At 57.9% G+C, this 23,700-nt stretch overlaps 1 protein-coding gene across 2 annotated transcripts; it reads right to left on the reverse strand.

The window, feature by feature from the left end:
• Positions 1-4,735: 4,735 nt before the first annotated feature.
• On the reverse strand, positions 4,736-10,562 carry Upk3a (uroplakin 3A). 2 transcript variants are annotated; one of them, XM_003461318.5, is made up of 6 exons: positions 10,407-10,562; positions 9,380-9,535; positions 8,087-8,366; positions 6,449-6,531; positions 5,504-5,636; positions 4,736-5,027 (listed from the first exon to the last, which is right to left on the reverse strand). In XM_003461318.5, exons 1-6 carry the CDS (start codon positions 10,456-10,458, stop codon positions 4,862-4,864), a joined length of 870 nt encoding a protein of 289 aa, XP_003461366.1. In that variant the 5' UTR covers positions 10,459-10,562; the 3' UTR covers positions 4,736-4,861. The 2 variants fall into 2 exon arrangements, with proteins under 2 accessions (XP_003461366.1, XP_063099760.1); XM_063243690.1 differs by having other exon boundaries at positions 6,449-6,580.
• Between the last annotated feature and the right edge of the window lie 13,138 nt (positions 10,563-23,700).

The raw sequence follows: 23,700 nt of genomic DNA on the forward strand, positions 1-23,700 counted from the left end.
CAAAAGCAACGAAGCACAGCCTTTGACCCCGCCGGAGCTGCCCTGTGGCTGTGACGCCCTGGGCTGAGTGAGCGTGCCCGGTCGAAGGTAGGGGTCCAGGGAATCCTGTGCTGCCAGCGCAGCTCAGCCTGGTGGCAGAGGATGGAGCAGAAGTCCCAGCCCTGTACCCATAACCGCAGCTGATCGGGCTTCCACAAGGACCAGGTCAGCCCCGGAAGTGCATCACACTGAAACTGGACGTCCAGTGAAGGGCCTGGTGGCAGAGGGGTGTCTTAGGAATACCTCCCCATATCCCATTGCGGAGGGGCGCTGCCCACTGGCCCCTGGTCCCAGTAGGCAAGGGGGAGGGAACACGGCCAGGCCCAGCGTGGTGCCTCCGAGTGACCCCACCAGCCCTGCAGGTGTCTGTGTATGTCAGGAGCAGGTCTCAGTCAGTTGCGTGGAACAAATGAGTGAACACACGTGTGTGCGTGTGCGTGTGCATGAACAAGTCTCGCCCTGAATTCTGCAGAGCAGATCCGATTCACTTCTGTACAAGATGGTGCCCTGCGCCGCAGCAGGGATGCTGGGGAAGACGCACGTGCATTTGAAATGTGTGCGCGCGCATGCGTGCGTGTGCATGTGTGTGCGCGCACGTATCGCTGTCCTGCTCTGCCGGGTCCTGCTAAACTGTCCCTCAGCACAGCCTCCTCCACCCTCACGCCACCGAGTGCAGACTGGAAGGCAGACATGGGACGAGCGGTAACGCTGGTCCGCGCCGGAAGGGGGACCTGCTGGGAAATGCTGCCTGGGTCTCTCTGGCCACACAGAGACAGAGAGGACCGCGTGCGGGTTCTTCCCCCGCGGAGCCAAAGCTTTGGCTGAGTCGCACGCGAAGACTCGTGTCGCTGCGCGGGGATGCTCTGCACCGCACCGCACACGGGCGGAGGCACATGGATCCTGCGCCCTTGGACCAGACGCTGCGCCGGCAACGCACAGCCGGCACGCAGAGCCTCAGCCGCGCGTGTCACAGACGCGCTGTGCAGGGCTGCAAAGGAGCGAGCTGAGCGCTTGGAGACGCCCCGCCCCGCGCACCCTGCGGAAGTCCCCGCCGCTATGCAAGCAGGAAGGACCCCGCCCAGCACCCGCCCAGGTGGGCGTGGCTCTGCCGCTGTGAGGAGGGCGCCTGGCACCTGGAAAAGCCCCTGGCCCTCGCTCTAAGCTCCGCCCACCTCACCCAGAACCCCCTTGTGCCCTGCTCAGGTCTGCTGAGGTCCCCTCACCTATGTTTCGTCCCCCACCCCTCGCAGTGGGGACAAGAGAGTCACTAAACAAATATGTGGCGCAGCCACTGTGCAGGGTGCTGAGGACACAGCAGGTCACGGTGTGGCGGATGAAACCCCAGGTGTTAGGGCTGACAAGGCTACAGAAAAAATTAGTGCGGGGTGGGGGTGGGGGGCAGGTTAAGACACAAGCAGGGGAGGGGCTTGCAAAAGATGCCTGAGAGGAAGCGTCTGCACTGGACTACGCAGGCATTCTCGAGTCCAGTGATAAAGATAACCCAGTTTACAAAGCTGCACAAAGCCGGGCATAACGGTGCACCCATCTGTGATCCCAGCACTCAGGAGGCTGAGGCAGGAGGGTCACTTCAACTTTCAGGCCAGCCTGGGCTAGCCTGAACACAGCAAAACCCTGTTTCAAAAACACCAATAAAGGGCCAGGATTTAGCTCATAGGCATAAGTGCCTGCCCGGTAAATGCTAGGTCCTGAGTTCGATCCCCTGTACCAAGCAAAAAACAAAACCAATAAATAATTCATGAAAATATATCCATGAAAGAAACTTAAAAGAATGGAGGAGGGGATGCAGCTCAAAGGTTAGGTGCATGCCTGGTCTGTGCATAAGCCCTGGGTTCTATCCCCAGCGCCAAAAAAACAAAAATGAACAAAATGCCCAAAGAACTAAAAACTTTCCAGAAAAAGGAAAAAAATAACTTTAAAATTAAGCAGAAGATCTGAGCAGTGCTCTTCCAAAAACGGCATAAGAATGGTGAAGGAGCGCGTGAGATGCAAACCAAGCCCACTACACACCACCAGGAAGGACAAAATTCAAAAGGCTAACCACACCCAGTGCTGGCGAGGAAGTGGAGCAATCGGTAGGAATGCAGTGATACAAACCATCAGAACGGCTGAAATAAAAACACCAAGGGCAGGGGAGGACTCAGGGAAAGCAGATTGCTCCGTGTTTTGGTCATGGTTTCTTCACTGTAATAAACACCTGAGATAATCAACTCCTCCAGACGTTTACTGTGGCTCAGCTGTTGTTTCTGTTGTGTTTTGTTTTTCCTCTTTTGTGTTTTAGAGACAGGGACTGACCATGCTGTTCAGCCTGGCCTGGAACTCATGGCAAGCCGCTTGCCTCAGCCTCCTGAGCCTCGGGATGACAGCCGTGGCCACCACGCCATGGGGCTCAAGAGTTTCAAGGATTCTGTTCTTGTGCACAGCTCGCCTGTGACCAGAGCCGATCAGCAAAGCGGCCTGGCAGTGGTAAAGGGTTTTTTAGTGGGCCACTCGGGGTCCCCGGAAGATGACAGCCCAAGGGCTACCTTGGAAGGGCTGACTTAGGGTTCCACAGGACTCTGGTGACCCCAAACTGGGAGCTTCTCAGCAGAGGCTGGAGGCCAAGTGGCGCAGGAGATGCCGCTGGTTCTGTGGACATCAGGACAGGGCCACCCTGTCTTCAGGGCAGGGCTCGTCTTGGGCAGCTCTGCCACCTGCTGTTCCTGAGGTGGCCCAGGCCCCCGCTGACACTGGGAGAGGACACAGCAGGTCATGGGGAGCGTGTGATGGACTGGAACCCATCGGCCTGGGGAGAGGAAGTGAAACGGGGAAGGGGAAGAGAGGGCACCCCGCGAGCCTTTCTGAGGCAGCGCACGCTGCGGCTCTCTTCCCTCTCCTAAGCGCAGCGTCCTGCCCTGGTCCCTGTCACAGTGAGCAGGTGAGCATGGTGATGCACACCTGTAATCACAGCACCTGGGAGGCTGAGGCAGGAGGATTTCAGGAGTTTGAGGTCAGCCTGAACTACACAGTGAGGTCCTCTCTCAAAAAACCAAAAACAAGAACCCCCAGCTGGGGGCTGAGCCAGGGGCCTTTGGGAGACGCCAGATGCAAGCCGCAGCTCCCAGACTTTGTCCCTGAGACCATGAACCGGGGAGCAGCCGCTCGGGAAAAACTGTGGCATTTTCTTCTCAAACACCTGCTCACCCAGTAGCGGGGCCAGGCCACGCTTGGGTCCTTCTTGTCCTGGGGAAATGAAAGCTGTCTTCACAGAAAGACCTGCCGCGAAGCTCCGGCTGCTGGATCAGGAGCGGCACGAGCTGGAACCACAGAGCCCTCCACAGGCAGGGACGCATCTGGCAGAGGGGACTGGCTCACGGTGAAAAGGAGCAGCCGTGCGCACCAGTGGGGACGGCAGGGTGTCCGGGACGTGCTTCAGGACTGCATCCTTAGCACGGTTTTATTTTATTTTTGTTTGTTTTTGGTTTTTTGGTGCTGGGAATCGAACTCACGACCTTGCTCTTGCCGGGCAAACAGCACGGCTTTACAGTAACACACTTATAGGAATGAAGCCCAGATCTGTGAGCACCGGGGATGGGTGGGTCAGCCCTGAAGGGGACCCGGGGAGTGGACGGCTCTTTCATGTTAAGACAGGGTCTCACTGTGTAGCCCAGGCTGGCCTCACACCTGCAGCGATCCTCCTGCCTCAGCCTCCCCAGTGCTGGTATTACAGGCCTGAGGCACCAGGCCTGGCAGAAAGGTTAGCTTCACATCGTGTGGACTTCACCTCAAACATAAAGTAAGCTGAAAGCGGCCTAGGTTCAGTGCAGTCCTGCAGGGGCGCAGCTGGGGCTTCTGGGGGACCCCAGGGTCCCAGGAAGTGGGGATTCCAGCCTAGGGGACAGAAGACGGGGTGAGGGACGGGGCCTTCTTGCCTTCACGCCCCCACCTCTATCCAGCCATGGGTGCCCGCCAGCCCTGCCCGAGCTCTGTTGCTCTCCCGCATCCTCTAAGGCTTCGGATGCAGGCTCTGCACCTGGGACCATCCATGTGGGCGCTGTGTGGTCAGCAGCCCTCGTTTGTCAGGCCCTGCAGCCTGCAGGTCTGGGGTGAGGGTGCCAACTGGGGGAGCTGGGCCTCAGTCCCGAGATTCCGCTGACAGCCCATGCAATGCCGCCTGCAGTTAAGGTTTCACCTCAACTCGGGATGCTGCAGGGAGTCGGTGCACCTGGCACCCCTGGAGGACGGCTCCAGTCACTCTCGCCCATTTTACAGATTGAGAGACAGAGGCTCAGAGGCTGGGGTCGAGGAACTTCTAGGTCCTTTTTGTTTGTCGTTGGTTTTAGTTTTGGTTTTTGAGACAAGGTCTTGCTGTGTGGCCCCCGCTAGCCTCAAACTCCTGGTGAGCCTCAGCGGCAGGTTTTCTTTTTTTTTTTTTTTCCCCTTTCTTAAAATTGTGGTACTGGGGATTGAACCCCGGGCCTTCACCCTGGATTTATTTCCAGCCATTTATTGTTTTATGAGCCAGAGCCTCACTTAGGTCACTAAATTGCCCAGGAGAGGTTTGGATTTGTGATCCTCCTGCCTCAGCCTCCTGAGTGCTAGGATTACAGGCCTTCGCCACTGAGCACATTCTGACTTACCTTCGCTGTGGTAGTTTTGACAGGGAGGGACGCAGGCCAAGCACTCAGGAGGACACAACTCACCCAGCCCTTCACTGACCCATTTATTCCCTTCACGTTTCTGGACTCCACATCTGGGCCGGTCAAGTTTCCCGCGGCTGGACCAGCGCGCCCGCCCGTCTGCCCGCCCCAGGGAGGAGCCCAGCTCAGTCCTGCAGCCTGCTGGAGAACACTTCGGCCCTGTCCAGGGGCGGCGCGAGGTTCACAGATGCGTAGGCCGGCTCTGAGGCCCCCAGGGGCTTGGGGACAGCTTCCTGCGTGATCTGGGCGTTATGTGTGGTTGTGGTCTCCCCATCCGAGCTGCCCACGTCCCTGGGGAGGGGATGGCGAGAGCCGGGGTCAGGGGAGCAGGGCGAACCCCAGCTCGGTGCCCAGGGCCCTAACACTTAGGCACTCTGTTCACAGGAGGGGCCTCGGACCTTCGTTCCTAGCCAAGGGCTCGCCTCATGCTGGACCCGGGAATAAGTTCAGTGCCCCCCGCTGGGAACCACGTGAACCACGTTTCCGGGCTCACCATGGGCTGCACAGTTAGAGGCCACTATCCCTATGTACCCAGGCACCAAGATGTCTGAGAAGCTGAATCAGGCGGAGGCGGCTCCCTGTGGCTGAGTCAGGAGGGTTGGGGGGGAGGGGGGGTGTTGGGGGTTAAGTTAACCCAAGAGCAGCGTGGGGCGCCCTCTGCCGGTGGCGTGCGCGCATCGCAGCCTGGCTGCTCCGGACACTCTCCAGCAGAGGTGACCTCTAGTCCTCGCCTGCACGGACCACATGGGGGTGTCCCGGGCACTCACACGAAACTGAGGGCGATGGCGCCGGCGAAGCCCACGAGCAGGAAGAAGGGCAGGGAGCCCAGGATGGAGGTGATCACGATCATGCCGCCGCTGCGCCTGCCGGGCCACGTGTCGATGGCCGCGAAGGGGGTGGCTGCGGATGACGGCTGGGTTACCCCCCGGGCGACCGTGGGGGTCCTCCTGCCTGGGTGCCCAGGACCCAGGGGGACCGGGGGCGGGGAGAGGGCCCAGGTCAGCGCTGGTCTCCTCCCACTTCCCGACTTCCTGGCCTCTTCTTCCTGTTGACTTTCAATTATAAACTGGCTGGTCTTCCGGTGGGCACATGGGGTCCAGATGTGATAATCACAGCCTGGCAGGGGTGCTGGTCTGGCAAGCCCCGGGCAGGCAGAGGCTCCTGCCCTCCCCTGGGTGCAGTCACCCTTTGGGGACCAGGCATGGGGAGACAGAGTCCTCAGTGATGGCCCCAGGTGCAGGCTGTCCCTGCAGCCTGGGTTCTGTCCTGATCCCCAGGTGAACTCTGGACTCCCATCTCGCTGCAGTGATGTTCTCATGGGGTGCAGGGACAGTGACCTTGCAGAAAGTTCCTGACCTTGACCTTGGCTGTCCTGAGGGCTGGGCCAGCCCCAGCGAGCCCTCCAGCTTGTCTTGGCCTTGGAGGGCAGAGGCAGGGGGAGGACATTGCAGATTAACCTGGGTTTTCTTTTTTGTTTTTTGAGGCAGGGGCTGGCTATGAATTTCAGGCTGACCTTCAATTTCTGGCTATTTTCCTGCCTCGGCCTCCTGAGTGCTCAGATTAAAGATGTACACCGCCATGCCTGGCTTCAGGTGGAAGTTTAAGAGGCTGTTCCCCCTCCACCCGCTGGCCAGCTGGTACACTGGGGAGACACCCAGTCCCGGCCTTGGCTTCTGGGCCCTGGGGCACCACCCCTGGCCATCCCTACTTACGCTGGTTGGTGCGGATGGGGTCTGACCACAGGCTCTCGTCCTGCACCAGGCCTGTGGACACGTTCACCAGGGCATACTTGAACCTGGACGGACACAGAGCCAGGGTGACTTCCAGCATCCTGTGTGTCCCAGCTGCAGGAAGCCAGAGAAGACTCCCAGGGAATGGCCTGGGCAGACACCGGGTGACGGGCAGGGGTGGGACTCAGCCATCTGTCACCCCGCGCCCTCCTGTCATGGCCTGTATCTGGATGTCCCCCCCAAGCCTCATTTGCTCTTGGGTGGGGTGTTTCAAAGCTGGCTGCATCTCCTGTGTGATACTGGGATTAGCCACTGATTGGAACTGGCACAGTCCTGAGTGTGGCTAGAGGAGTGCCACCCTGAGGTCCTGTGGCACTGATCATAGGCTTTTATCCTGGGTGGAGCTTACAGGACAGGAAAAGGCCGGCCACTGCTCGATGCTTCCTGCCTGCCCTGCCCAGGGGTGCAGCTGGGAGCAGCCAACTATGGCCTGAAACCTCTGCAAAGAGTGAACCCAAGTAAACCTCTCCTTTAATGCCAGTATTTTGTCTCAGCAACGAGGGAGTTACTAAGACCTCTCCCGAGCGTCCTCCTGCGGTGGCCCCTCTGCAGGACAGGTGCTTACTCCGTGTTGCTCATGGGCTGCACATGCTGGGCACAGCCCACACCTCTGGGGGCAACTGTGCCCTCTGCTTCTTGGGATCACAAAGGGAACTGCAAAACACACTGGGGTGGTACCAATCACCCTCGGGTCGGAGCTACATGTCCAGCACAGGGATGCCCAACAGATGTTTTACGGGTATAAATAGCCACAGCCTACTTCAGGAATCACATATAGTCAGTCAAAAGTGACGGATGGCTTGTGGACTGTGGTGTCTAAAGCCTGTGGTTTTTAACCTGGGCCTTTTAAGCCTGGGCCACAGAGTGAGTCTAAAAAGCCAAACCAAAATCTGCCCCCCCCTCGAGTTCTGGTGAACCCCATGACCCTGTCTTGAGGTGTGGGTGGGGCTGTGTGTCCACCCCTTACCTCTCAGGCATAGGAAGCCAGAGGCGGAGCCAGAGGGGTCATGGAGGTCATGGAGGAGGGAGAGGTATTCCCACAGGAAACCCTCAGAGGTCCTGGGCTGGGGCAGAGGACAGAGGACCCTCGTCCCCCAGGGCCTGAGGCAGTAGCGGGGGTGAGGGCCACAGGTAGATGACACTGTGGCTCCCAAACAAGCCCTGAAGCCCTGGAGACCCCAACCTAGGTGTCTCCATAGCAACTGATGTGGGTGTAGCCCAAGATCTGCACAGGCCAGGACCCCGCCTCTGGGGTGGAGACTGGGGTTCAAGCTTACACCGGACCACAGTTCCCTGCCTTCTGCTCTTGGCTGTGACGGTCGGTAGTTGGTGGAGCGCACAGTGAACCCAAGGCCCCTTGTTCCAAAGTTAAGCATTTCCGGGCCGGGACCCCAGAGTGGTAAGCACAACGGGGTCTCCTGAGCCCCCAGCTCTGCACTGTGAGAGCCCGAGAACCCAGACACCCTGAGATCAGGAGGTCCCCACACCCAAACTCTGGGCAAAGATGGCCTCTCCCGTTCAGCCCGCACCCCGCTCTCCTCCTGGGCTCCTGGAACCCACCTGTAGGCTGTGGCTGCGGCCAGAGGGGGGTTGCACAGGCCCCGGAAGTTGGGGTCCCACAGGCAGGTCCTGTTGTCCCCCACCCTGATCAGGTAGGCGTCCAGGATCGCCAAGGCCTGGCTCACATCCCCGACGGCGTCCAGGCTGGGCAGGTCACTGCAAGGAGTCAGGTCAAAGGCGGCAGCCTGGTAGGGACCTGTCCTCCCGCCCATGGTCTGCTGGAATGTGGCTCTCAGAGGGGTCTTGTTGCTGTCCTGTATGGAAGTGTTCCTGGAGCCAGCTGCAAGGCAGATCGGGCAGTGAGGATCCGGGCCTTGCTACCTGAGCCCATTCAGTCATTCATCAAACGCTCCCAGACTCTGATCTGCCTCACCCTGTGCAGGACCCACCCATTGCAATGGGAGAGACAGACAAGGTGCACCCCTCAGCCGAGGGTGCTGGGTCCTGTTCTCTCACCTTATTCTAGTTTTTGTTTTTTATTTTGCTTTGTTTTATTGGGCAGGGTCTCTCTATGTACTCTGAGCTGGCCTTGAATTTGCGGTGACCCTCCTGCCTCAGCCTCCTGAGTACTGGGGTCACAGGCATACTCCACCACCCCTGGTTTCCTCATCTCATAAGGCTCCTGCCTCCCCACCCCTGCAGACCTGCACACCTGTCCTGCAGCCTTGAACTCTGTCTTCTATGATACAGGAAATGGGTCCTTGTGGTAGGGGTACTCGACAGGGGCAGGTGACCTCCGCTGTGTGCCTTCCTCACCAGCTGAGTGAGCTGGATGGCTTGCTCTACCTCTCTGGACCCCAGCCTGTCTTCAGTGAAATGGCCCCAGATTACAGCACAGTGCCCACCGACCGGGCGGTCAGTGGTCAGCAAATATTTGGAGAGAATCAAATGATCATCCCAGTGAGCTGTTGTAAATGACCACCTTCCGCAGATGAGAGTCCCTGGGCCCCTTCCCTGGAAAGGCCAGGGCTCCTGCCCACGAAGGGCTGAGGGTCAGGCAGGTCCCGCGGATCCCAGTGCTTGCTCCCACCTCCCAAGCCTGGCTGCCTGGGGCGCCGCAGGGAGGCCCTGGGCCAGACAGGTACTCAGTAGCTGGAGCCGGGCGCTGGACACAGCTCTGTGCCTGTAGCTGTCCTGGGCTGGCCATGGTGGATAAATGTGCTCATTGGAGAAGAGCTTGGGCCAGATGAGTGACGGGACTCTGGGGCCAGAGCACCTCTCCTCATGCCTGTTTCCTCCTCCAGGGACAGGGTGGACATCCCTAGAGCAGCGGGAGGGAAGCTGGGTGCTTACCCAAGTCTGCCATGACGTAGAGGAGAACCTTGTAGCTACCCATGAGTGGCACCGTGCTGTCAAACATGCAGAGGGGCTTTTCCAGGGCCACCGTGGTGAGCGTGGGGTTGTTGGTGGCGAAGGCGATGCTGGCCAGCTGGGGTTGGAGGTCAACAGCTGGAGGAGGAACATGGAGGGGCGCTGACCCCTGGTGTGTGCCAGGCACTGGGCGTCACTCTGCCATGGGCCACCTCCTGAACTTGTCTCAGATGCAGGGCGTGCCCTGGCCCACCCTGCTGGTCATCCTGCCAGAAACCCTCTCCCCCTGCAAACTTTTCTTTTTCCCTTCTTTGGTAGTACTGGGGATCCAACCCAGGGCCTCCACACTGAGCTGTACTTCTGGTTATATATTCTAAGATGCTACATACATTGTCTAGGCTGGGCTTGAATTTGCAATCCTCCTGCCTCAGCCTCCCGCAGTGCTGGGATGACAGGCATCACCACCCTGCAGATATCCAGTCACCGAGAGCCCCTCTGCCGCGCTCCTCAGGGCGTCTCTGCCCCATGCTCCCGTGTACCCCCCACCCCTCCCTCTTCACCTGGACCCAAGTAAAGAGACCCTCCTCCTCTGTGCCGTGCTAACCTGACCTTGTGTCCCACCAGCGCCTTCCGTGGCCCCCTCGGCGCCCTCCTTCCCCCTTCTCCATGCCAAGCTCTGGCCGTGGGGTGACGGGCTCCCCATTCCTAACTGGCCCATGTGGCCCCTGGGAGGGAACCGTCCTGCGTCTCTCGCGGCCCAGGGGTCCCCGTGAGTCTGGTCCGGCCCTGCTTTGCCAGCCCGCAGCCCCTGTATTTTGGCCTCACAGCGGGGCAGAAGCCACCCGCGAGCCCTTAGATTTGCGCGGCGGAAGCGCTTAGTGTTGGCTGCTGCTGCGATCCGAAAGCCCTGCGCTGGGAATCCGTGCCAGTCTCTGGAATGAGTAAGGGACGTCTCAGGGCCGCTGCCCACCCAGGGGCCGCGCCGCCTGCAGCCCGCATCCCCGCTCACTCGAGCCGATCCGCAGGCAGCCGAGCGCCAGCACCGCCCAGAGCGGAGGCATCGCGGAGCAGCAGCGACCGGCGCGGTGCAGCCGTGCGCTCACCCGGCCTCTCCCGAGCGCACCTGCCTGCGGGCCCCGGAACCTCCGCACGCCCCGCCCCTTTCCGCGCCGGCCAATCCGCAGCCCCGCCCACGGTCTATTTGCATAAACCCCGCCCCGGAAAATTGGTGTTTAAGTTCTCCGCCTCGCCTTCGCCGAAGCGCTCACTGCGTACTAGGAAAAGTGGGTGCAGACACCTGGGGGAGTTGTTCCTTTTGATCGGGCTTTGGGGGCGATCTGTCCCCTTTGGGAACTGAGGTTCCTATGCTGTAAAATAGGGACACTAATTCCCACCACGGTGGAACCCTGACTGTGTACAAGACCGCGTAAAGCTGTGAGCATGAAAGAATGAAGCGCTGGCTTTGTTCTGTGAATTATCTGACTCTGCTAGAGTGACATTAGTTCCCAAGTGCAAGGCCGAGGCTCAGGAAACCGGAAGGGGCAGGGGCTCACCAGGCCGCAGTGGCCTCCTTGGCCACACGGAGGTCACTGGAGACAAGGATCCTGCTGGCCAGTCCAGGGCTGCTTCCAAAGGGATGGAGGAGGAGCTGGGTTGGAGGTGTCCGCTGTAATCCCAGCACTCTGGGAGGCTGAGGCAGGAGGGTCACTACAAGCTCAGCCCAGCCTGGGCAGTTTACTGACTTGGTACACGCCTCAAAATACCACAGAAAAGGACTTGGGGTGTAGCTCAGGATGGAGGCCCCGGGTTTATCCAGTTCCAAGAGGATTAAGTGAAAAAAATGGAAGAGAATTTGGATGCCTGCTTCCAGAGCAGGTGTTTGGAGATAGAGACGGGGTTAGCACCTGGAATCTGTGCATCTCTTCAAGCATCTTTTTTTTTTTTTTTTTTTTTTGTACCGGGGATCAAACTCATGACCTTGTGCTTGCCAGGCAGGCGCTTGTGCCACTGAGCTAAACCACCGGCCCTCTGTGTGCATTTTAAATCAATTTAACGTCTAAGATACAAAAGTAAGTTGGGGTGAGGGTAAAGTAGAGTGGAAAGCCAGCAAGCATGGATGGACCTGTGGACCACACGATGACACAATTTAAGAAAAGTGCCCCTGGCACGGGGTTTCTGGCCAGCTCCAGGGGTGGAGGAGAAAAGCACAGACGTGCCTGAAGGAGCCCCAGAGACTCAAGGGAGGATGTGTGCAGGGGAGAAGGGCCAGACCTAAGAGGTCTCACTGCAGGGCGGGGAGAGGAGGAAGGGGGAGACTTGCTGGTGTTTCTCCTCATTTTAACTGTGGCATTGTGACGGAACCTGACTTGTTATCTCTGATTGTGAAAAAGGCCAAAGACACCCACACCCCGGGTCACGTGTGTCGTTTCCTGCCCCCGAACTTAACCTCCGTGTGGTCACTGGGATGAAATCAGATCCAAGCCGAGGGACTTCCTGCCAATCTGCTAGCCCAGCTGCTTCGGAGATATCAGTGTCCGGAAGACAAAGATGAAAGCAAAGACTGAGAACCTGGTGGACTGGAGAAGACTCATCTGAGGTGGCTGCTAGGGAACCCAGGGGCTCTGGTTAATTCTCAGATAAAAATGAGCAAGATCTGGCGTACACTGTTAGAGTTAGTGTAACAGCGAGAGAAACCGGATTGTGCAATATACACTGTAGTGTGACTGGGCCAGGGGTGTAGCTCAGTGGCACAGCGCCTGCCTGGCCAGCGAGAGGTCCTGAGTGCAATTCCTGGCACCAAAAAAAGAGTGATCATGAGTAGAGTTCACTTTGGGGAGTACAGGGGTTATAGTGTAGCTATATAAACAGGAGCATACCTGAGCTACTTGGGCAAAGTATGGGATGGTCATTCTGTGTACGGGATGAGGAAGAGAGACAGGCCAGGGTGATGGCACACAGCAGTAATTCCAGCACTTTAGGTGGCTGAGGCAGGAGGATCTCAGTGAGTTCAGGGCCAGCCTGGGTTACATAGCAAGACTCTATCTTTAAAAATAAAAAAAGAGGGGCTGGGGATTTAGCTCAGCGGCATAAGCACCTGCCTTGGAAGCAGGCAGTCGTGAGTTTGATCCCCAGTACCGATAAAAATGAAAAAGACCAAAAAAAAAAAAAAATTTAAAAAGAAAGAAAAGAAACAGCAGCGCCTGTGTGTTAGCAGCTGGTAAATAACTGAGTATGCGCCTTGCTGTTTTTGATATGTTCTCATGGATTTATAAATTTTAAGGCTGGGCGTGGTGGCCCACACCTGAGATCTAAGTACTCTGAGAGGCAGAGGCAGAAAAACTACAAACTCAGTGGGTGACTTAGAGACCCCGCCTCAAAATCTTAAAAGACAGGCCCTGATGTAGCTCAGTGTGCTAGCCCTGGGTTTGATCCCCAGTACCACAAAAATAAATAAATTTCAAAGTAAATCTGTGCAGAGTGCCAGGGATGCAGCTCAGGGGTGGACTGCTTGCCTGGCATGCATGAGGTTCTGAGTGTGGTTCCCAGCACTGGAAAAAAAAATCAGAGCTTGGGGGTAAGGACTGATGCTCTGCCCTCGAGGGACAGTGTGCCCTCTGGGGCACGGGGCGGAGCTTGGTCACCACCCTGTGTACCGGGTGTGGGGTCAGGTGCTTATCTGGGGCACACAGGACACACCCCGGTGTTTATGGACTGACATTTCTTGTCCATCCATCACTCACGAAGCTGGGCTTTATCAGAGGCCACCATCTTGGTGTCGGGGCTCAGTCAAGGGTCACTCACAAGAGGACCAAGTGTGGGAACCAGGTGCTTCCTGAGGGAGGAAGCGAGAGAAAAGGGAAGTCCTCTCATCTCGCCCTTTGTCCAAATATGCAGAGAAAGCTTGGGGGAAAATGTTACAGTAATAATCTCCAAGTGACCAAAATGTCCAGCAAAACAAAAACCATCTCGGATTTCTAAACAAATCTCTCCTTCAAAGCTCACCGACTTCCTAGCAGATTCCGAAGTTGGGGAGAAGCTGGGAAACTGGCTCACTGTGCACTTGCTTGGGGGAGACGAGCACGATGTCAGTGTGGGAGACCCCTAAAGATGAGCCTGGCGTGCACCGAGGAACCCCAGCACTCTGGGAGGCTGAGGCAGGAGGATGATCAAGAGTTCAAGGCCAGTTTGGGCTCCCTAGACCCTGTCTCAAAAAACAGAACAATAAAAAGTAAAGATATGAATGTATCTTCAAAGGGCCACCCTGGGGGGCACCCTGGGGGCGCCCTGGGGACAGCTGTCCCTGGGTCAAGGGCAACACCATGGAGACTTTGGAGGCTGAAGGTCAGCCAGCAGGTTTGCACAAGATTGGTCCCAAGAAAGGCCAGACTTGGGGACCTGGGACAGGGGTGGGGTGCAGGGGGGGCGGAGGACCCAGAAGCAGGTCCCCTTCCCTCGAGGTGGGGGCAGGGGTGCGTGCGGGGAGGTGGAGCAGGGGTTGGATTTCAGCATTTTTCCTGTTCACCAGCATCAGCTGGTTGTGAGACCAGAGCCTGGGCTTGGGCGGCCTGGCCTGCCCCGCGGACACCTGGGGGTGATGGGGCCCATCTACAGCCTGATTTGAGCCTGGGTCTCCTGCACAGGGGCCAGAGGGAGGCCAGGGTGCCCCCCCTCCTGGGCCAAAGGGTGCGGAGTGTCCCCACCCGGCCCCCCTAAGCACCCAGACTGGTTTGTCCGGCCTGGAATGCAGCTGCGGTGGATACCTGCTTATCTGGGGGCCTGGCAGCCTCAGGCTCGGGCTCCCCACCCCAGGGCCCTCTCCCTTCCTGCGTGGGCCCTCACGGCCCTCACCTGACTGGTGAATCACAGTCCAGCTCTTCTGGCTGAGCCGGCCCTACATAGAAGATGGTTGGGGAGACCTGGGGGACGGGGCAGAAGGTCAAAGGCGGTATGGGGGAGGAAGATGGGGCACAGGGACAAAGAGGCCCTGGGGGATTCAGGGATCTGCACCTCCAGGGCGGCAGCGTTTATGAGGTGAGGGGAGACCCTGTTCCTTTGTTCTCCCTGTGCCACAGCTGGGGTGGGCTCGGCGGGAGGAGGGAGGGGATGATGCAGGCCCCAAGACCCCCCTCCCCCGCGCTGCAGGTGGCTCTGTGAGGGAGGGGGTCCCCTGGTCCTGGCCGGCAGGAGGGAGCCCCAGGCCCCAGAGCAGCAGGGTGCTGGCAGCAACGGCCCAGGCTTTGTGCCCCTGCCCTGGGCTTGTGACCCTGCTGTCCCCGGCACAGGGAGCCCGGCGGTGCGTGAATATCCAACCCTGCGCAGCAGTGACCACGGCTGGAGAAGCAGGGGCCCAGGGCAGGGCGCAGAGCGGGGTTCCTGAGCCGGATGCAAGCTTCCCAGAGGATGCAGAGGCAGAGTCCTCTGCGTGACTTGGAGGCCAGGAGGACTCAGCCAGTCCCTAGCGATGGAGCTCCACTCTCGGGGACAAAGGGTCACTTTGGGCAGGGCGCGGTGGTGCACATGTGTGATCCCAGCACTCTAGGACGTTGAGGCAGGAGGATCACAGAAAATTCAAGGCCGTCTGGGGCCACATAGCGAGTTAAAAGCCAGTATGGCGCTGGGCGCCCCCTGGTGGCATCAAGGGTAATGCAGTGGATAAGGATCCCCCGCTGTGTCACCCAATTTCTATTAGAATCAAGAGAAAAACAATGAGCCTGCTGGGAGAGAGAAACTCTAACATCACGTTTTAAAACAATCATCTTTATGCCAACAAAGCTGCAAAAGAAATCTTTTTTTTTGGTGTTTTTGAGACAGGGTCTCACTATGCAGTTCAGGCTGGCCTTGGGCTCACTTTGTAGCTTAGGCTGGTCTTGAACTCGCAACGATCCTCCTGCCTCAGCCTCCCAAGAGCTGGGATTATAGGCGTGAGCCACCACGGCTGGTTTGTAAATGAATTCTAGTTTGACTTAATTTGTTACTATACCTGGGTGTGGAGGCACACACCTGTAACCCCATCACTCAGGAGGCTGAAGCAGGAGGGTTGCCTCAAATCTGAGGCCAGCCTGGGCTACACAGTGAGTTCAAGCCCAGCCTGGAATACATAGCGACCCCATGTTACTTTTCAATGGAGGAGGGGTCCCACCAGGGCTACAGTGCTCAGGGCCCCTGGTGTCTGTCACCCTGAGAGGGTTTGAGCCTGAGGAAGCGCTGGGTCATGAGGGTGAGGTGTTCAGGGAGCCCATGGTTAGCAGCTTGGAGGGGCCCGGCAGAGGGGTGCACAATGGTGCTTGGAAAGATCTGGGGGAAACTGAGGCCGGGAAAGAGGAAGAAGTGGCTGAAGTCACATGAATCGCATCAGTAAATATCTACTAGAGTGACAGACACTGGGGAGACCCAGGACTTCCTGTTCCCCAGTCAAGGAGGGGGAGACACAATGGGGTCCCACAGCAGGAGCTGGGGTGGAGCCCACAGCCTGCATCCTGAGCTCCGCCCCAGCCCTTTACTTTTTTTTTTTAATTTTGAAACAGCGTCTCAATCACTGAAAGCCCAAATTGGGCTCAAACTGGTGATCTTCCTGGCTCGGCCTCCCTAGCGCTGTGATCACAGGCGGGCATAGGCTTGTCCCTGGGCTCCTTGTGTTCTTTGGCTCAGTCTAATTATCTGAAGACTCGTCCATTCCGAGACCTGATGACCGCAGCTCCTCTTGATCACTCTGGGGTCCCCACAGCAGGGATCTGCTACGTGTTGGTCCTGGCGCTGCTGAAGGTTCCTGTCCCGGCCTGCGTAGACTCGGGCTCTCATTTCTCTCTGGAAATGTGGAGGGGAAAAGGGCCATATAGTGGGGATCGAGGACATGGCAGTGGGTCCCAGTCCCCTGTGTGTGGGGGGGGGATGCAGCCATGTCTCAGGGTGACCTCCCCTTCTGGTGTAATCCAAGCACTGTAATCCCTTCTCTCCTCCTCCTCTCAGCTGGAGAAATCTGTGTGATCCCACTGATACAGTTATTGGAATCCCTGCGAGGGATTAATGCCAGTCTGTCACCTCCAGGGCAACCCACAGCGAGAATAAAGACCCTGAGACATACTCATAGCTACGGGCAGCCAAGAGTCCTGAGTTCCGTCCAAGTGAGGATGCACGGAACAAAGGCCTGACCCCAGCCTCTCCAGAATTTATTATCCCGTGAGGAAGGGGTGGCTGGAGGATGAGGGCCCGTGAGGATGGCGGGGGATATGTGAGCTGTGTGAGCCGGGCTGCCCGGGGGAGAGCAGGCCCCTCTGCAGCCTGCAGGGAGAGGGGCGTGCGGAAAGGCGGGTCTGCGTGCCCCAGCTGAGGTGGCATTGGAATGGCTTGGGAGGCTGCCGCTTCGGTTTCTGGTGTGTAATTTTTGTGACCTGGGAAGTCGTAGCCTCTTCTGTAACTCTAACCCTAGCCCAGGTGACAGTCCTGGAGCTCTGTGGCTCCGCCGTCCGCTGTGCTCAGCCATCTGTAGGGAACACAGTGTGAGGACAGGGGAAGCTCAGCGGGCCTCCAGGGGTCCACAGCCCCTCAGCGGCCCTGTGTGCATCGCTTAGAGCCGCAGCACAGCCGGCTCTGTACCTAGCAGAGTTCGGGATGCACAGCGCTGAAGCGGTGGTTCTGTGTTCAGGGGGACCGCCCAGGTGGTCTCCGCCTCTCTACCAAGAGTGAGAGGTCCTCAGCCTGCCGTGTCTGTAGGTGAGGTTTGCTCAGATATTTTACCCATTGAACCAAATGTTTTTCTTCATTTTTCTGCCGTGCTGGGGTTTGAACCCAGACCCGTTAGCGTGCCAGGAAGGAGGAGCCCCACTGCAGCCCACAGCTATCTGTCTGCTTATTTTTCTATTTTTGTGTTTTGTCACAAGCCAAGTTAGCCTCAGCCTTCTGAGTGTTGGTATTACAGGGAAACAGTTCTATGATTTTTAATTAGTTAATTTCCTTTTCTTTTTATTTATTTATTTTCCTTTTCTTTTTTTGAGATAGGATCTTGCTACGCAGTTCAGGCTGGCCTTGAACTCACTATGTAGTCCAGGCTGGCCTCGAACTCATAGAGATCCTCCTGCCTCAGCCTCCCGCAGTACTGGGATTACATGCAAGCACCATCATGCCTCGTGAAGGCCCCTTTTCATGTTCTAGGTCACATATTTTCAGTGGGGCCATAGTACCCTGAAAATAAAAGGGAGCTCATGAGCCGGGCGTGGTGGCGCACGCCTGTCATCCTGGCACTCAGGAGGCTGAGGCAGGAGGATCATTGTGAGTTCAAGACTAGCCTGGGCTACAAAGTGAGCTCCAGGCCAGCCTGAACTGCACAGCAAGACCCTGTCTCAAAAAGACAAAAAAAAGGGAGCGCATGAAAACTCACTCTCTTTTGATGTAAAAACCACGACAGACACACAGTACAGACAGTCGCAGTATTAAGTTCTCAAGGGGCAGCCAGGAAGAAACGCCCAGCAGGGCCCAAAATTATTTGTTAAGACTCCTTTCTTATCCATTCATCAGAATGAACCGACCACAAACTGGGCGCTGTGGTGCACCCTGTAATCTCCGCACTCAGGAGGCTGAGGCAGGAAGATCACCATGAGTCTGAGGTCAGCCTGGGCGACATAGAAAGATCCTGTCTCAAAAAGCTAAAATAAAGCAAAACAAGAAAATTAGCTAACTCTGTATGTGTGTGTGTGTGTGTGTGTGTGTGTGTGTGTGTGTGTGTGTTACTCAGGATTAAACCCAGGGCTCTCACACTGAGCTCATCCCCAGCCCAGCCCAGTCCCCGTTTTTGTTTTTCATACCGGGAATTGAACTCAGAACCTCGTACTTGACAGGCAGGTACTGTGCTGCTGAGCTGTAGCCCCGGCCTCCTAGCCCCCACTTTAAAATGTATGTATTTTAAAGTTTTTGAAACAATATTGCAAGTGTGAGTGTGGACCCTCCTGCCTCGGCTTCCTGAGGCGCTGACCGTGTTCTTCTGAACACACTGCTGCCCACGCTCCCTCCCGTCACAGAAGGGAGGGGACTGTGAAGTCTGCACTGTGTGCGGGCACAGCCTCATCCAGCCACATCCCTGTGCTCCTTGGTGTCCTCCTGGGGCCTGCAAGGTAACCGCCCCACACCGTCCGGGCCCCCAGGTCCTCTAGCACTGTGGCCTCCGTGCCCTGCACTGTGTGCCCCTGTGGTGGGCAGGTGCCAGCCCTCCAGGCCCCTCCCAGCTCTGTGCCACCTCGGCCCTGCTCCTGCAGCCTCGGGTCCCCTCACCCACCTCCGCCCTCCAGGCTTGGGCTGTGGGGTGATGTTGGCTCTCACTTTCCCCCGTGACAGCTTCGAGGATGCAGGTGGCTCCAGGCCCCCCAGATCCTGGGGCACCATCAAGGCTGGCCTGTCCTGCGGGTTCCTGGGGACATTGGATGCCCCTACGTCCACGGTCTTTAGGACAGTGCACAGAGGGCGCCGAGGCCCCCAGCCCCCGGGAAGGCTGCTTCCTGCTCTGCAGTGAAGCTTCCTTGTCCCTGGTCACAGGGCGTCCTGTGGGGAGTCACAGGGCTGGGTCCCCACACCCAGCCCATGAGGCTGGTGACCACGAAGGAGGTGGATGAGGGCAGGGTGTGTTTGCGTGCAGTTCCCCGGGAGGAGAGAGCATCGGGGCATGGCCTGGGGACACCGGGAGCTTCTGGCCCAGCCGTGCACGCCCTGCACCCCCCGCCGGTGGAGCTACTGGAGCATCAGCACTGGGAGAGGCAGCTGGGGTGCAGGGGCTGTGGGAGCAGGAGCTGGACCCTAAGGCCAGCCCGGTTCTGGGTCAAGTGGCCATGTGATTTCTACCTCTGGCTTCCAGCCGTCTGTGCAGGTGCCAGGCCAGGCTGGGGAGCGGGGCCCCACACTCGCCCGGTGCCCTCTCCTGGTCTCACAGGCCGTGGGCTTCACCCGGCTTTCGAGGGTGACACAGGGAAGCCACGCTGCTGCGCTGTCCTCAAAGCCGGGGGAGGGCAAGGTCTGGAGGAGAGGTACACGCGTCCCACCCACGGGGCCTCGCCATGACCTCCAGACACGGTCCCCTCCCTGCCCCCTCAGGGCCATCAGGCACCTCCTGTGAACGCCATGACAGTCCTGCCCTCCCCAAGGACCACTGTGGCTCCAGGCCTGTCATCCCCACAGACATCTTGCTACCCTTGCATGTGACAATGTCTCTTCCCGCCATCCTCAGGGCTCCCTGACTCCTGAGACCGCTCTGGGGAGGCCAGAACCATGTCTGCCTGACCCCGCTGCGGGGCCCTGTGTGGGTGATAGTGACAGTCACAGGTCCTCCCCACGCTGTGGGCCACAGTTGTCATGGAGGTCATGCCACATTTCAGCTGGATGTTAATAGCAGTTAGGAGGCTGAGGCAGGACGACCTCGGTGCGTTTGAGTCCAGCCTGGGCTACTTAGTGAGACCCTGTTTCAAAAAATCAAAAAAGAAGAAAACACCCCAAATTTCCCTAATTCCATCAGGCACTTCTTTCTAAATCCCTGAATTCTTTCTTCTTGCCAAGGTGTCAGCATCTAATAATAATTCGAAGGCTGTCTCCCGGGTCGTGTTAGCAGGGATCTAACAGTCCTGGCAACAGCTGAGGAGGAGGAGCTGTTTTTCAGATTTGTGTCTTTTGGGGGTGGTGGTGAAGAAGAGACTGAGGGAAGGGGGGCAGCTGAACCTGAAAAGCTCCCCAGCTTTGGAGCAGGGGAGGAAAGCCCCACGCAAAAGGCTGGCCCCGGGGCAGGGCGGTGTGACCCTTCCAGGTGAGGGTGTGGGAACAGGGATCCCAGCACTGGAGGAGGCGGCTCACAGGGGGCAGCAGCTGACCCCACCCAGTGACAGCCCTGCTGCCCCCTCCACTCAGGGCCCAGGGTGGTGTCAGTGCTGACTCCTCTGGGAATCAAAGGCCAGGACACCGGTGACTGCAGCCAATCACAGATATGTGGAGCGGTAGGGCCAGGGGCGACCTCCGAGCTCACCCGGCCCTGCACCCCGTAATACAGGCAGGAAGCGGAGGCTCGGAGGGGACAGGCCCAGGGTGGGTGCCGTGGTGTAGACCCATCGCCATCGGCGGTCACTGTCTCTAGGCTGAACTCAGGATCCTCCTGCCTCGGCCTCCCCGATTCTCGGGTCACAGGTGTGTGCCACACACAGTGGGTCGTTCCTTCTCAACGCTGATTTGCAGTTTGAGTAGAATTAGAGCCAAACATTGAGAGGTGAGAAGCTGAACCATCAACCCCACACCCATAGTAGCAGGGGACACGGACACCCGAGGGTGAAGCAGCTGAGCCACTAAAGCATCCTCACGGCAGCTGACCCTTCCTTCCACTAAACGCTGCCTTTTCTAGTGCTGTGGGCAAGCAGGGGCGGCGTGGGTGGGAGTGGACGGCTGGCCAGGCCCCCTGCCCTGGGCTCCGTACTCTTGGCATTGTGTCTGCAGCCAGGGAACACAGGGTGGGACCTCGGAAGGCTTCGGTGGTCTCCTGGCGCCATGGGCCGAGCTGCAAGCAGGCCGACTTCCCGGCCCCACCTGCTCTCTGCGGAGCTCAGCTCGGCCTGAGGCTGCTAGCGGTCACCACAGGAGATGAGACGGGAAAGTGTGCACGGCTGGGACATCTGGGGACACCCTAAGTTCACAACGGACACCGCAAGGACTCTGCCCCTGACACCACGCAGGGCTGCCAGAAATCTTTAACCACAGACGATCACTGGGACCTTCCCGCCACCTGTCCCTGCCTTCTCTCCACCCCTATACGAGACTGAGAATTAAACCCAAGGGCTTCACACTGAGTTACATCCCTGCACTGTTTATCTATGTATTTCACACAGGATCGGATCACATAGTGCAGGATGACCTCAGACTCACCAAGATCCTCCTGCCTCAGCTTCCCGAGGGCTGTGATTATAACTTTGCGCCGCCATGCCTGGCTATTTTAAAATTTTGAGTAAAGGTCTTGCTAGATTTTCTGGGGTGGGCTCTGACTGTGATCTTCCTGCCTCGTGCTCTCAAGCAGCTGGGATCATAGGTGTGTGCCCCTGAGCCGTGCACAACTGTTAGTTTATAACTTTAGGTAAGACGATATAATGAATTTGTATTTTACTGAAGAGTTATTTAAAAATCACTACATTGCAAGGAATGTCGCTCATTCATGGTGTAGCACTTGCCTGGCAAGTGCCAGGCCCAGGGTTTAATTCCCAGTATAAAAAAACCCCCAAAACCAAAAAACAACAAACAGAGCCAGTAGTCCTGGTGCACGCCTGAAGCCCCAGCGCCCAGGAGGCCGAGACAGGAGTGTCTCCGAGTCTGAGGCCCGCCAGGGCTACCCGGTGAATTCAGGGCCAGCCTGACCTGCAGAGCGAGACGCTGTCTCAAAAGACAAACCAGACAGACAGACAGACTGACTGACTGACTGACTCCCAGCCCTGTAATGCTTGTTACTTAGATTCACCTGTTGATTAGGGGCCCAGGACTGGATCCAGGGCCTTGTGTACCCACTGCGCCCTGCTTCACCCCAACCCCTCTAACGCTTCTTTAGCACCCTAAAAATGGTGCGTTTCACACCTCTTTCCGAGGAGAACATGTTCACCGTGTAGGAAGCACGACGATACCAGGACTTTCTCAGGGATGTCAGATATTTATTTTAACACTGAGGGTGGAAGCCAGGGCCGTCTCACTGATCTTCGCCCCCAGCACTTTCCTGTAATCCTGGTACTCAGGAGGCCGAGGCAGGGGGCTGCCCTAAGTGTGAGGCCACCCTGGCCACACAGAGGCCTGAGTAAAGCGCTGTCTCAAATAATTCTTTTTTCAATTTTGAGACAGGGTCTCACTAAATCGTTAAATTGCCCAAGGTGAGCTCACACTTTCCATCCCCTGCCTTAGCCTCCTAGAGCGAGTGCTGGGTTGCAGGTGTGTGCTCCACACCCGGCTCACAGATCCTGAATATTTGTATGCAGAAAAGGGCACACATCTCAGAGTTTCAGTGTGATGAACCTTCATGGATTATTCACAACCAGACCCAGGACCAGTGCCCTGGAGCCCAGAAGTCTCATTCCCCCCCCCACAGTCCAAATCATAACTTCATGTTTGTTGATGTTAGAAAATCCCCTGCATGAACCATACCCCGAGTATTAGGGGTGTAGATGACACAAAAAAAGGAGAGACCGAGTGATGTTCATTTATTCATTCAACAAACATCCTTGGTCCCTGTCCTTGGCAGAGTGCCAGGGAAAGTGGGCCACGTTGATTTGATGCCAGAAGCCATGGCATGTGGGACAAGTCTGGCTTGTGCAGCAGCTCAGTGCACAGAGTTGGTTGAGTCTAGCGGTGGCAGCATCCTGGGCCTCAGTGGTGGCCTGAGCGGAAAACTTGCTCTGGGATTTCTTCCTCTTTTTTTTTTCAGACAGGGTCTTGCTGTGTAGTTGAGGCTGGGCTTGAATTTATGGCCATCCTCCTGCCTCAGCCTCCCAAGTGCTGGGATTAGGCATGCACCACTCGCCTGGCTCCTACCTGTTCTGCATCACTGCCTGCGTGTGCTAGTTGAATCCTTTGATCAACGTGCAAAGCTGAGGCCCAAGGTCTGAGAGGCCCGCTCCTCCTCGCTGGATCAGCCTCACTGGATTAGGACCCGGCTTCCAAGTGACACTATGCATGACGTGGGGGGCCGGGGGAGACTTGGGGAGCCCCTGGTTACCCTCTACACATGCGGGGGTTCCCTCAGGACTCTGGCCTTCACCTGCTCACCGCCAGCTGAGCTCATACCCCCTCCTTTCAGGAAGGGTCCCCCACAGTGCAAGGGGAGGAAACCGAGGCTCTACACCCTCCGGTGCGGGTGGGAGAGGAGGTGAGGTCGACCTGCAAGTCCCGCAAGACATTCTGGGGGACGGTGACCTGGACCTGGCTGGGCTCTGCGCAGGCAGATCCCAGCAGCAGCGTGCAGGCGAGGTTCCCGGAAGGAAGACAGTGGCCGAGGTGGCCGTGGAGAAGGGCTGGCCACTGTGGTGAGCCTGGCGTGACAGTGCCGGCTCCGCAGGGGAGGGCCGGGAGGAGCCGGCCGCTGGCGCCTGCCCAGCCGGGAGATGATGGGAGCCAGGGGAGGGGACCTGGAGGGCGGAGCCGGGGTGGGGCTGGGGCGCGCGGAGGTGGGCGGGGCCTTCGTGGGTGGGCTGGTGGGGAGGGGCGGGGCTTGGAGGCCGGGAACGAATCGAGAGAGCCAGGCTTTGAACCCTACTCCCTGGGCGGGGCAGTAGGAGTGGCCAGGGGCGTGGTCAGGGGCGGGGCCTGGGCGTAGG

This window comes from Cavia porcellus, unplaced genomic scaffold (assembly GCF_034190915.1).
Source record: "Cavia porcellus strain 051 isolate PalLab524CR breed Dunkin Hartley unplaced genomic scaffold, mCavPor4.1 scaffold_40, whole genome shotgun sequence".
In the NCBI taxonomy this organism is placed as follows: domain Eukaryota; kingdom Metazoa; phylum Chordata; class Mammalia; order Rodentia; family Caviidae; genus Cavia; species Cavia porcellus.